Source organism: Haplochromis burtoni, unplaced genomic scaffold, assembly GCF_018398535.1.
Source record: "Haplochromis burtoni strain Fernald_Lab_line unplaced genomic scaffold, NCSU_Asbu1 Contig_169, whole genome shotgun sequence".
Taxonomy (NCBI): domain Eukaryota; kingdom Metazoa; phylum Chordata; class Actinopteri; order Cichliformes; family Cichlidae; genus Haplochromis; species Haplochromis burtoni.
This window is the reverse complement of record NW_024582530.1, coordinates 1,180,992-1,194,937: the sequence shown is the minus strand read 5'-3', so window position 1 is coordinate 1,194,937 and position 13,946 is coordinate 1,180,992. Positions and strand designations below refer to the sequence as shown.

General features: G+C 41.0%; 1 protein-coding gene and 1 non-coding gene across 2 annotated transcripts in view; one reads left to right on the top strand and one right to left on the bottom strand.

Annotated features, from left to right (window-relative positions):
* The first annotated feature begins 4,990 nt into the window (after positions 1-4,990).
* On the top strand, positions 4,991-5,062 carry trnap-ugg. The gene has a single exon. It is a non-coding gene; the product is annotated as a tRNA-Pro (tRNA).
* Positions 5,063-5,614: 552 nt separating this feature from the next.
* lrp5 (low density lipoprotein receptor-related protein 5) overlaps positions 5,615-13,946 on the bottom strand; it is a 45,855-nt gene continuing 37,523 nt past the window's right edge. The window contains exons 21-29 of the mRNA XM_005933514.3: positions 12,719-12,909; positions 11,675-11,884; positions 11,461-11,586; positions 10,768-11,004; positions 9,315-9,425; positions 8,973-9,212; positions 8,741-8,883; positions 8,564-8,661; positions 5,615-8,291 (exon numbers count right to left, since the gene is read on the bottom strand). Of these exons, the coding sequence (XP_005933576.1) occupies positions 7,970-8,291; positions 8,564-8,661; positions 8,741-8,883; positions 8,973-9,212; positions 9,315-9,425; positions 10,768-11,004; positions 11,461-11,586; positions 11,675-11,884; positions 12,719-12,909 (1,678 nt within the window). The 3' untranslated portion in view covers positions 5,615-7,969. The remainder of the gene's footprint in view (positions 8,292-8,563; positions 8,662-8,740; positions 8,884-8,972; positions 9,213-9,314; positions 9,426-10,767; positions 11,005-11,460; positions 11,587-11,674; positions 11,885-12,718; positions 12,910-13,946) is intronic.

The window sequence follows — 13,946 nt, the reverse complement described above, 5'->3', positions numbered from 1 at the left end:
ACATGTGTAGTTTAGCAGCAAACAGTGTGTTAAGTGGATGCGTTGTACAGGGAGATGGCCACAGGCAGGAAAGATTTCCTGTGTCGTTCAGTGGTGCTTTTCGGTAATCTCAGTCTCTCACTGAACGTGCTCCTGTGACTGACCAGCATGTCATGGAGTGGGTGGGAGGTGTTATCCAACATTGTCTTTATCTTGGACAGCATCCGCCTCTCCGACACCACCTTGAGGGAGTCCAGCTCCATCCCCACAACATTCTGGCCTTACGGATTAGTTTATTGAGTCTGTTGGCATCTGCGACCCTCAGCCTGCTCCCCCAGCATGCAACAGCATAGAGGATCGCACTGGCCACAACAGACTCTAGAAAATCCTCAGCATTTTCTGGCAGATGTTGAAGGACCTCAGTCGCCTCAAAAAATAGAGACGACTCTGGCCCTTCCTGTAAAGTGCTGTGGTGTTTTTAGCCCAGTCCAGTTTATTGTCAATGTGTACTCCAAGGTATTTATAGTCCTCCACAATGTCAACACTGACCCCCTGGATTGAAACAGGGGTCAAGTGTTTCCTGGTCTTCCTGAAGTCCACGATCAGTTCCTTGGTCTTTGCCACGTTGAGCTGCAGATGATTCTGCTCACACCACGTGACAAAGGAGTCGACCACAGCCCGGTACTCTGTCTCATCATCCCTGCTGATGCATCCAACCACCGCAGAGTCATCAGAAAACTTCTGAAGATGGCAGGTCTCTGTGCAGTGGCTGAAGTCTGTGGTGTAGAGGGTGAAGAGGAAGGGGGAGAGGACAGTCCCCTGTGGTGCCCCTGTGTTGCTGATCACCTTGTCAGACACACACTGTGGGAGACGTACATATTGTGGTCTTCCTGTCAGGTAATCAACAATCCAGGACACCAGAGAAGCATCCACCTGCATCGCTGCTAACTTATCACCCAGGAGGGTCGGCCTGATGGTGTTGAAAGCACTGGAAAAGTCAAAAAACATGACCCTCAGTGCTCGCTGGCTGAAACACCAAGACATGGTGCTACACAAATATATTGGAGGTAGTGGGTAGTGGCTTGCTCGAGAATGACATTGGCTCAGTGAGTTAAATAGCTACCCGGTAGTGGCTTGCTCCTGCTTTGTCTGCATCATGTAGGCATTAGATCCATTTAATAAAACAGGATAACTGACTGTGGGATGAAATGGTGAAATCTTTCCTGTTTTATATCTGAATAGAGATCTGTCCTGTGGTATCTGCCCACCTGTTTTTATGATTATTGCTTTGTCCATTTGATCTTTCTAGGCCTCCTATCCCATTTGAATAACTGTAAAGGATTCACAAATCACTTAAGATGATCATTGGCCATAAAATGAAAAGTGGTCAAAGGTTATTTAGGGTGACTGGTTCAAAGGTTCCAGAGAAGATGCTGGTATTTAACAACCTTTGGGGATAACAATCATAATAATATTTATGTAGTTCTAAAAGCATTTGTCAAAGACCTTTTTGATAATCATTAAAACCTTTATCATTTAAAAGCTTTTCTGAATTATTAATCACAGAAATCTATGATAAAGTATAAAAAACAAATCGTGCAACAAAAAAAAGGAGGAGTCCACTGTGGGCGTGGTTTATGGCTCATCTCCAGGGGTGGAGTGGACCAGTAGATTCAGAGGTGAACTGGCTGCTCCAGTTTGCATGCCAAATATCCATGGGTATGATACTGCTGTCCAATGCATCCATTGGATGCATGTGTGATGGATAGAAAGCACAAAAGCATATAAGAAAGTACTTGTGTGAATGAAGAAAATAAGAATCAGACCATCTGCCATCACATTACTCCAGTGTTAGCAGCCTAGTATAGTATAAAGTATACTTTATACTGTGGCACTGTTCAAGTGACCTCAGGCAAACATCAACTGTAACAGTCTTTAAAACTAAGCTGAAGACATGTCTTTTCTGTCTTTTCTGTAAGCTTATGGAAACTGCTGATTTTTCTATTGGTTGCTGTTGGGTTACTTCATGTAAACATTGTGAATGTATGTAGGAAGTTGGGTTCCTAAAATGTTCCTAAAATGTTTTAGGAACCTTTTTATTCTATTTTACTTTAGTGTGAATCACCTCAATTTTATATGTACTATAGAAGTCAAATTTATTGAATCAACACCAGTTCCTTTCATCTCCAGCTACTTGCAAAGGTGAAGCCATTCCTCTGTTTCAGAGACTTTGAGAGAGATATCCATCCCTTCATTTCATCTCGTCTCGACTTTTGGAATAGTAAGTCTGTCATCAGTTAGCCGACTGCTGCTGGTCCAAAACGCTCCAGCACGGTTACTAACAGGCACACACAAACGAAACCACATATCTCCCAAACTAGCATTCTTACACTAGCTGCCAGTGAGTTTTTAAATTGATTTTAAGATTTAATTATCTAATGCTCCTAGCTGCCGCAAGGTCCAGATTAAAGCACTGAGGAGACCAGGCCTTTGCTGTGACTGCTTCTAAATTGTGGAACAAATTGCTCCTTCACATCAGGACCTCCCCAACTTGGACACTTTCAAGACCCATCTGAAAACCCACTTTTATTCTTTGGCTTTTAAATCAGAATGAGTTTGTACTGCTTTTATTTGTCTTATTTCTTACTCAAATCTTCCCATTTTATGCTTCTTTTCCTAAATAATAGCAGGCATATTGTCTATATTATTATCTGTTTGGATGATCTTAAATGTACAGCATCTTGGTTTTAAATGTGCCATATAATTCATTTTGACTCTGTCTACAAAAATGAATCATCATGAAGGTGTTTATCAGCTTGGTAAAATAAAACCTGGGTTTAACTGGGGCACATGAAAGGGAAGGTGTTTTGTGGCAGATGAACTGTACATAAAAATGTGCATGTTTTTAAAACACACAATGACTTGCTAACATGTGTCATTTCTTACAGGAAGAAAAAACCTTTGGATGTCAAAGAATCAAAAACTTGGAGAAACCTAGGTTAAAATAATGTAAAAATACCACAACAACTGGTCCCACATAAAAGTAAGTGCAGGTCGCGTTATCATTGCAGAAAGGATCAAATTACAGTTCAGCTGTGGATTTGTTTATTCTGTGATTTTTGAGGCCCCTTTTACTGATATATTCAACAAGTCAGCACAAAACATTTTGCAATCTGTGTGGTATTTCGGCAGGTTGAGCATCTTTTTGGAGGGAAAAGGGAGTGTGAAAGGAGGAGAGAGTAGAGCGAGCATTAAAATAATGTCAGGTGCGAGGGAGCGAAAACAGAGAGAAAGAGAAAACCAACCCAAGCAGCTGGTGTAATTACAGAGCGGCAAACACAGGGAGAATAAAGGGAGAGAAAAAACAAAAAAATGATATAAGATTGAATGCTGGGCTCCACCTCTTGCTGCCTCTGTGCAGCCCTCAACACCTGTCTACCAGCTGGACTAACTTCACTGGACCAGTTTGCTGTTTCTCTCTTAGTATTTTTAAACTTTTACATGCATTCTCTTAGAGTCCTGTATTTACGGCTCCAAGACTTATTCCCAGCACAACACAGCACATTACCTGGGCTGTAACATTAGCAGACCCTCAAAAGTTTGGAATAAAAACTTTTTTCTTTTTTTTTTTTTAAATCTACAGCTTCTATAAACTATTACTGTCAGATGAATACAGGTTTTTATCATGAATATGGTATTTCAGACACCCTTCCGTTCTGGTAGAATATAACAAAGGATTTCCCCCTATTATTTCTTTCTTTCTTTCTTTTTTAAACACATCGTCACTGCAATGTCAAACACAAAGAAAGCTCAATAAACCAGGAATCCAGGATCAATCAGTGACGCCATTCCTGAGTTGCAGTTTCCAGAGGTTTCAGGTGTCGAGAGTGCCTACATGACTGAAACATGACCACTGCTCAAATCGGTTCATATGATGAAACATCACTGGCCCTAAGAATACTTAAAGAGAGATTTTAAAAAAAAAAAAAAAAAAAAAAAAGAGAGATTTTTCATAGATTTTCCAGAGAGATAAAATGAGGAAGACTCGTGATGAAGCGGATATACTGGATCGCAGGTTGACCCAGGGCACTGCTCTGTGTCAGCGGTGGTCTTAAAATGTACTCCCAGTTTCTAGATGATACTTCCTTCAAGCAGTGGTACAGGAAGAAGCTCAGTCAACAGAAGTCAACATGATATACAGAACAAAGTTCCATCATATCTGCAGCCAACTACATTACACTACATTACACTTCTGCATGCTAATAATATCTAAACTTAAACTTAACTTAACTTAAACTTTCCCTCTGCTCTACATGTTCAGGTTTCAGATGTGGTCATTATGCTATCAGGGAATATACAAGTATAGGCTAAAATTGTGTTTGCAGTGGATCAAATACTTGTTAAGATTGATTCATTTGACCCCTTTAAAAGTCACTAATAAAGGCTTTGGAGCAGCACTCGTTTTGCTCTGCTTTTACCCACATGGGGGCAGCAGAGCATTTTGTAAAGACGACTAAACGTGATCAATTGTTAATGTTATTAAGGTGTTGATAGGAAACAGAAAAGGTTAATAATATGAATAAATTGGATATTTGTATTTTTTTCTGTAGTAAGTAATCTCCAGCAAAGGTTTTGAAAAGCGTTTTCTCTCCTTTTAGGTGACTGTTGTTCACAGTCCAACAAAACACATGGACCCTGATATTCACATATAGCACAAGGTCTACATATTATAGATTATAGATAGATTATTGATGGATGATGGTATGCCGTGAAAATGTCTGATGCAATTGAGAAATGATTTTAGAGATTATATCAAGTTATATGTAACATTTGTTCCTCGCGTGATATAAAATATTTAAATACGTTTAGACAGACAAATCAATGAGCAGAGATAAAAACATACACAGCTCCAAGGACCGAGTTCATTTACTATATCTACCAATAGGTGTCGCACTCGCCACACGAGGCCGAACAGCCTTATGAATACGTTTGGTCAGGTGCTACAATCGGCGGCTCGTTGGTCTAGGGGTATGATTCTCGCTTTGGGTGCGAGAGGTCCCGGGTTCAAATCCCGGACGAGCCCTCTTTTCTTTTTATTTGTACATTTCCTTGTTTCTTCAGAAAAGCAGTGACTGGAAGCAATTACTGCATGATTTTTCTTTTCTAACATCTACATGTTAGAGCAAGTTATACATTTCTTTCCATGATTTCTTTTAAAGCATTGTGACCGTATGTGATTTAATGGTTGCCTTGTTATAGCTGAACTCCTCAGCAGCTCAGAGAGACACAGTGTTCTGGTTCCTCTGACTGTATCTACCTCCAAAGAGCTTTAAAGGATATGCAGAGGTAAAAAAGCCCACATGGGCTTTGCATTTGTTGTACTGTATGTAGTTTCTGTGTGCTTCTGTTTTGTATTTTCCATTAACCAAACCTTAGATGGTTTCCCCTCCCTGATTCTGGTTCTGCCACATTGCCTTCCTGTTGTACAGAAGATCTTGTTTCCCACCTTCTGCATCTGAATGTTGGGATGCTCTCAAAAACTGAAGGGTCTTCACCTCATATAAAGCAACTGCGACTGTTGTAAATTATATAAATGAAATTGAACTGAAGTGAACTGAATAACCTCAGACAACACTTTCCTTAAAATAAAACCTTTATTATATAAAAATGCTTTTGATACAAAAAATGTCACAAGGGTAAATTACGCAAAGCATTCTTAGCAGAGACAACAAGTACAGGGTTTTACTGACACAGTGGTTTGAGGCAGGGCCTATAGCCCTCAACATAAATGTGTTGTGCTGCTAAAAAAGCACCCAACTTCAGCTACCTAAGCTGGAAATCTATTTTAGCTGTAATGTCACCTGACTGGAGATAATTTAATCAGGCAACAGGAACAAAGCTTACTCCAAGACCATGCGATTCCTGACCTTTACAAAGTGCTGCCAAACTGCACTTCCCTCTAACTCATCTAACACAGGTGAACTTCTTCCAGGCACAAAGGGGCAACAAAGGACACTTTCACCTTGATGACTGCTAAAAGAAGCACTTTTCTGACCCACTATCTGTCTTTGAACTTGAAAATGGTTATTCTCGTGCCAATCTATAGTCTTTACGATAACAGTGCCAAATATTCCTATAGGGAGTGAATAAAGTTGTGCCCTCTGGATCAACATGAAATATCGTTGGAGAAAATTCTTTCTTTGAAGCAGGACACAACCAAATTAAAACAGGTCATTCGTAAGTTTAAAATTGTTCATTCTTTTAGGAGCATGATCACCAGCTGTTACTACGACATCAATTTCTTGTATGTAACGAGCAAAGATTAATGGGTCAGCAAAGTCTCGAGATTTCATCCTCAGTGGACTACTAATAGACAACTTCTTCAAAATCTCTCCAGTAGTTATTATCTTACAAAATGTGGCAAAGCTCAGAGGCCAGAAAGTTTGTCTAACCTGAGGCAACTGCTACCTTTGGTTTAATTTAATCCAATTTAATTACATTTTATTTCATTTTATTTATACAGTTCCATATTAAAGCAACAGTTGCCTCGAGGTGCTCGGGATTACTCAGGATGCTTCAAACTGTGTGTGTTAGACTCACAGCATCTAAACCATCCTTCAAGCTCAGGTTATGCAGTGATGAGTTCATTGTATGAAAACCCGCAAAAGACTTTTTGGAGAGATCAGGGAAGAGTCATCTGAAGCATGGAGGTTTTCAACCTTTTAACCTCCTTCCAAAAATAACTCCTTCAAACCAAACATTTCAACTGACACAGAGACATACATAATGATCTACATACAAAGTACAAAGAACAAACATGGCTATAAGAATAATTTGCTATTAACTGTAAAGTAGCTTCACGATCTACTGTCAGTATAAGAGTGGCAATTTTGGCCTTTCTGTGTAATGATAGTAACTGATATCGTATGTACACAATAGCAGCAAACATATTTTTGGTAAACAGGATGATGAGAATACAGAAAAAGTGATGGAAGAGGTTCTTAGTTACACCAAAAAGCATTAATTTCTCATAACTCAATCACTGACTTCATTACACATATTTACAATAGCTTTACATGTTGGCATTCGTCTGGTGTTTGCAGGCAGGCGGTGACTTTACTCAATGAAGAGACTGTTAGCAGTCGCTTTGTTGACTGGAGAAGGCTCTACTTCTTCACAAGGCACAGGGTTCAGCTATGGAGGATTGAAAGTTTGGAATGGAGGAACACAATGTGGGAAAAGAAGCAGACTTGACCTCTGTGATCATCCACTCTGTCACTTTTTAGTGTACATATTATAAATCAGTCATCAGATTTTTCCAATTCACCTAGCAAGCCTTCACATACCTGTATGCTCCTGTATATTCATTCATCCTTCATTCACACACTCACTCACTCCACTGTCCTTTGTCTTCTGTCAAGCTGTGGATCACCCACTATGAATAAAGTATGAAAAACATTTCCATTATTTGTTGTTTGTTTTTTTTGTTTTGTTCATGTGATTTTTAACACTACAGTATATACAGTCCTGCTGACACAGATGCTGTGAGGAAGGACAAGACAGATCTGTGAAGATTGGGGGAGATGAGGTGGTGGTCTTTTGGATGCACTGGATCTGTAGTTTTCACACTCAGTGAGGTCACTGCATGCTGAAGAGGAAGTAGCATGAGAAATCAGGATCCTTTTTGGACTGATGGAAACCCAAAACCGGCCCAGCACAGGAAGGTTTCTTCATTCCATGGAATGAAACTTAAAGAGGGAATGCCCTGAGGCATGGCAGGGACAGCCTTGAACCTTCAACCTGTTCCATGAGAGTGAATGTTCAAGCAGGGCATTTGGAAGATTAGACAATGGCCACCCTGAGAACTCCTGGATGACTGGAATGATAAAAGGACCAATAAGGCACTTGAGCCTAATCAGCTGATATGAAGCTCTCGTAGCTAGCTGACTTCATCCCTTTCTTTCTCACAGGGGTCCCAGGCTGTTGAGGGTCATGAAGAGTCAGTGCAGGGAGAGGGAGGAGGGGGACATAGGTGGAAGTAGGAACGCTCTGTAGAAGGGGATGGAGGGCAGCTTTCCTCAGCTGACATGTACTGGGATCGGGGCGTGGGGGGTGGAGGGTATGGGTCAGAGTCTGAGTTGAGGTCCATGTAGTACTTGTGTTTGGTTTGGCTGCCATGGCCAGAGCCCTTCCAGCGACCCACTGACAGCCCCAGCCCAGCCGGCGGGTGGTGGGGAGTGTAGTCGCTGTCGCAAACATCGGTACTGCAGGGAGTGGTAGGTGGGACGGTGCCACGGACCGGGTTATAGGGTCTGAAGGAGAGATGACACAAACTTAGTTTTCATTGCAGTTTACATACAATTAATCTTTGTTTACATCATAATAACCGAAAAAAGTAAAAAAAAAGATCGCAAAATCAACAGCAGGAGATGTGAACGTCTCCTGCTGAGGAGGAAGTCCAAAGCCCAGTAAAATAATTACAGTGTCATAAAGTTTGCAAGTGTCTGGTAAACACACACATGACAGACACTTGCATCTCTGGCATGTGTGTGCTTGGAGATAGGCAATGATAAGACTGTATGACCTATATGATCTGGTGGTAGATGGACTGTTGGAAGAGTAGAAGATCTCTGTGTTGTAGAGAGAGCGGTCAGTGGCTGGAGAGGGAGGAGGATTCAGGATCTACAAAACAGAACAAAAATCTGTAAGTAAACCGGAAAGTAAACCATAAACAGCCTGTGCACTGTGTGTGTGTGTGTACCTGAGGATAGAAGGCTCCCTTTGTAGATGAAGAGCTGCTGGATGAAGCTCCAGTCACATGATTTCTATCATAAAGAGGAGCTCCACTGCTGCTGCTGCCCATCAGACTGACAGAACTCATCATGGACTTCCCACAGGAGATACCTGCACACAATAGTTTACAGGTATTATTAACACCTGTGCTGATAAGTAGCAGTGTAACCATAGCACTGCTGCTGTGTGCTCCAGCTTACCTTGATAGGTACCATGCTGAGAACCGCTGGGGGTGATGAAGTTGAGAGGTACATGGGGTGTCCCGCTGATGTACTCATGAGGAAAAGTCCCACTGGGGCCTTTGTATCGTCGACACACCACACGCTGGCAGACAAAATAAGCTCCCCCGATGATGAAGACGAGCAGGATGATGGCAATAACTGGGCCGATAGTGTTGGGCCCAGTGCTAGGGATGCCACTGGAGGGAGGTGACACATGCTCTGAACATGGAAAATAAAAAAAGAATACAGAGTGTAAGACGGGAAGTTTACCAGAGAATATACAGCCATGTTTCTGCAGTTTGAATATCTCAGTGTTTTTACCGCAGGCGAGCTCATCTGATCCATCAGGACAGTCGGAGTAATTGTCACACTGTTGTTTCTTTGTGATACATTGATTGTCACCACAGCGGAACTGGTTGGGAGGGCAGATAGCTGGAGTAGAAGAGGAAACGTAGCAAGATGTTTCAATGGCATTTTTTTGTTTAAAAAAACAATAAAACCAAAAGCTGTCGCATTTATGTACATTTTATACGCAACAGGAAGAAGAACGATGGAAAATTATATGCCAGTGATTGGAAATTTTCTTTGTTTAGACCGAGCATGGGGGGGAACTGTTACTGAATGCAACACAAATATGAGGTAGACAAGATAGCAGAACACATACGTGGAACCTCTGCAAATATTTCTGTTGCAAACAGGCAAATCCAGCCATAGCAGTGGAGAATCAACAAAAGAAGGGTGACGTTTCAAAAAGTAGGTGGGTTGGTTTTGTGACTAAGGAGACCCAGGGAAGATGCTCTTTATATATTCTATGAATGATCAGATCGATGAAAATAAACACACTGAGAGCTCCAAGACAGGCACGAACAGTGTCACTGACTTATTGTTTTTATCTATGCAACTGAAATTTAAGCAGTTTAAAAAACCGCAGACATCTTTAAGCGGCAGTTGTGAGCCTGTATGAAAATGTGAAAAATGGCTGTTTGGTGCTGGCGCTACTCATTAGACCAAACACAACAATGCAAGACTACAAGGAGTCACTTTAGTAACTGGCTGTTTTTGTTGGTCAGGCTTCTGTGGCTGTAAATACAATACTCTTCTATTCTCCCTGTAGTTTAATTTAAACACAATCTGCATTAAGAGGAGCCAATAATGCTCCAAGCAAGCACTTGGCAAGAATGGTAAGGAAAAACTCTTAACAGGAAGAAACCTCCAGCTCAACCAGGCTCACACATGGAGAGCCAACTGATGTGAACAGTTGGGGGTGAGGTTAAAGAGAAGACAGCAGAGGGAGGTAAGGTCACAAGATCCAGCCCTAACTATATACTCTATCAAAAAGGACGTTTTTATAAAACAGTTTTTGAAAAGCAGAAACTTTTTAGAAAGAAGTGCACTATTTGGTCAGTACAGTCCTATGGGTTCTTTAACATGATAACTATATACACTGATAGAGCTTTAGAGGACGTAGAGAGGATGATTTTTAACCCCACGACAATTCTGGTCCTAATGAGGAAAAAATGACTTAGAAACTTCGTATAAAGAGTATTTATACATTTCATAACTGTAAGGGTTTATCTTACAATAGAAAGTGCTTTGAGGCAACTGCTGTTTTGATTTGGTGCTATGACTCATAGGTAAACTCAGGCTATTATTTGTTTAGTAGAAATATCAAGCACCCTAAAGAACACTGAAAGTAAAACCTAATTTATCAGTCACAAAACTTCCATGCATAATGCTGCAAACATCTGTGCCTGAGTTGAGCGTGTAAACCTACTTTCACAGTCCTGCTCATCAGAGTGATCAGCACAGTCCAATTCACCATTGCAGCGTCTTTGAGCATCAATGCAGCCTCCTTTGTCACATCGGAACTGGTATGTAGAACAGATGGGACAGTTGTCTTCATCACTGCCATCTTCACATTCTGGAAAGCCGTCGCAACGCCAGGCCATTGGAATGCAATCAATCTCCCCTGTGGAGCAGGTGAATTGCTCTGTTGAGCAGGTAGGCGGCTCTGAGAAAAAACAGAGAAGACAACATATAAGGAAGAGAATGAAGCACAGAGATAAGTCACAATTATCTGTGGAAGGGAGAAGCACTGAACTTTAGATTAGACCCTTCAGACTAAGAGGGACAAAACCTAAACAACAGGAGTGAACATGCATGCAAATGTATATACAGTGTATGTACAGTGTGTCATTAGACATTTAAACATTCCTATAAATAACCTCTGTCACTGTTAGAGTAATTACAACCAGCATTGCTTCCTCTCTGCTGCCTGTATTAATCTGTTGTGCAACAGTATAACTAAAACACAAAGAGTTCTTGAATTGGAGTTTTAGAAGAAAAAGCCTTGAATGTCCTTGTACTTCTGAAACTCAATCAGATATGCAGGTCAGACATGTCTGCTTCTCTGAATTCTCCACCCAGAAATGAAAAGGCACTTGAGTGCTGTTACTGTGTTGCTCACCTCCACAGTGCAGCAGGTCCTGCAGCAACACCAGGTGCATGGGACAGGAGCAGCGAGGTGTTCCATCACCCTTAGCAATGCAGATGTGAGAACAGCCCCCATTGTCACGAGAACATGGGTGGGATGCTGTAGAAAGAAAAACAGCCATTGATACAAAGGCCAAACCATAAAGCCACACTAATATAGCTAATAGTTCTGTGGGAAAGATCTGTACCAAACTCCTGTGGGTCGATCTCTTCCACAGCGTGGATGGAGGTAAGGTATGATATCCGTCCCTGTATGCGTGTGCGCCCATCTCCAGTAAGTTTGTCCACCCTTTCAATCATCTGCTGCTGACGGTCAATCCAGTACAGATGGTCACCCAGCACTGTCAGCCCCATAGGCTGGAGAATGTTTGAGTCCTGTAGGACAATGCGATTTGCTCCTGGGATAGATGCAATGATATAATAAGAACAAGAAAATCGTTTTTCCTGGTGATGATAATTGAGAGTTTGTAAAATCCAACAACCCTACGTTGTTTTTTCCTCACTTCTCTAAATAAAAATATTGATTAACGACAACTCATTGCCACCAAACTAAATGTGTCAGTGTCTCTGGTGGACAACCTCAGGGATGGGAACAGTAAGCTTGGAGTAATAACCACTTATGTGATATATTTGAACAATGTAAATGAAGCCTATGCATAAGTTCAATAAGGAACATCTGTAATCAATCATCTGCCTGCTTTCCTGGGTGTTCATCTGCTTTTCTGTTGTAAACACAACTACCGCATTCCCACGCCGTCAATCACAATACTGACAACATTACTCTACTCGCCCGCCTTGTGTGAGCCAATGGCGCATGGTTTAAATCTGTGCTCTCCCTCATTCTCCCTTTCTGACTTTTCGTGCATCCCCATCTGCACCTCAGACACCTCAGCCAGCGCACTATCCAAGCCTCAGTCTTCATCTTCACCACCACCAGCGTCTACACTCCAAGGGGCCCTGTCCTAAATCTGATCATCACTGGGATTTTGTTTTGCCATGATGGGTCATCTGGGTCTAATTGCCAAATACATGAATTTCTCTATCTCAATAAATCATGTTCACTACTTCCAAATGAGATCTCCTTGTTTCATATTTGTTCATATTTCTATTTTATTTTCAATATTTACTGTGAGGCAATATTTGACTCATATTCTGGCACTGTTCTTTGTTTTATCCAAATGTGTATGAAAACATTTCTTTCATATAAATTACTTCTTTTTATGGTGACTCACCTGTCAGGTCACTGCTCTCAATGCGTTTAAGGTCAGCATCAACCCAGAATAGTTTTCCCAGCTTATTGTCGAGTGCCAGAGCTACTGGTCTGATGAGACCAGTGGTGAACAAAGACTCCCTCTCTGTCCCATCCAAACTGGCACCTTCAATCTTAGCTGAGCGCTCCTGCACTGTGGTGAAATACATGTACCTGTAGAAGTGGACATGTGTCAGCAGGGTACAACTCAAGTTTATTAATAAAGCACCTTTGACGGACCTGAAGTCTCAAAGCACTATATAGCAAAATAAATAAAAAATAGGGATAATCACAATAAATTGTAATAAAAATAGTTAATACTGATATAAAAACAAGGTTAAACAGAATAAAATAGAATAAAAGAAAACTGATCATTTAAAACAGTTAAAATGAATTTAAGCAGTGTACAGAGGAAGCTAAATAAAGTTGGAGTTGGAAACTCGTCCAACTTCCAAAGTGCTAAAGACTGAAAGGCTCTATTCCCCCACTCTTCATTGTCATACGAGGAAAAGCCAATTGATTCTGAGCTTGCAACTGAAGACTGCGAGCAGCATTGTGTTGGAAGGAAATGTAAGAGTGGACTTAGTAAAAAGTGGCAGAATTCTGCCCATGGCATGTTGTATAGCCAGGAGGTGAGAAAGAGGTGATTTATCTAAGCTGGTAAACAGAACCGCGGAGTTACAAATGCAAGAGCAATTTTCTCCTGTTCAACCAAAAAACTACAGCTCTCAATTTAGAAAATCTCCTTAATTGGAAAAGGAGTATGCAACAAATGTCACATGCAAGTCAAAGCCCAAAGAGGAACCAAATATTATATTACATTATATAACCAAAATTATGACTGGTGGACTTTCCTTGGCTGATTTGTGAATGTAGTTCGGGAAGAACAATAATCATGGTCTCCTGGTCTTTTAAAAACGGGACTGAAAATGCCCCAAATCAGCAATTTGCATGATAAAACTCTGAATTGACTTTACAGAACTTTTTCTCAAAATTTGCTTATAAACAGCATGTTTGAAATAGCCTGCCAACAGAAATGGCATGAAAATGAGCATTTTTGAGTCACCATTTTCCTCTGTAACTGATGATTAAATGCAGAGAGGTGTACTGTCTAAGGGAAGCGTGTATAATGGAAATGGTCCTAGCATGGAAGCCTGTAGGACTCCATAATTAACGTGTGTGTTAAGAGGACTCTCATCTCTCAGGACTTT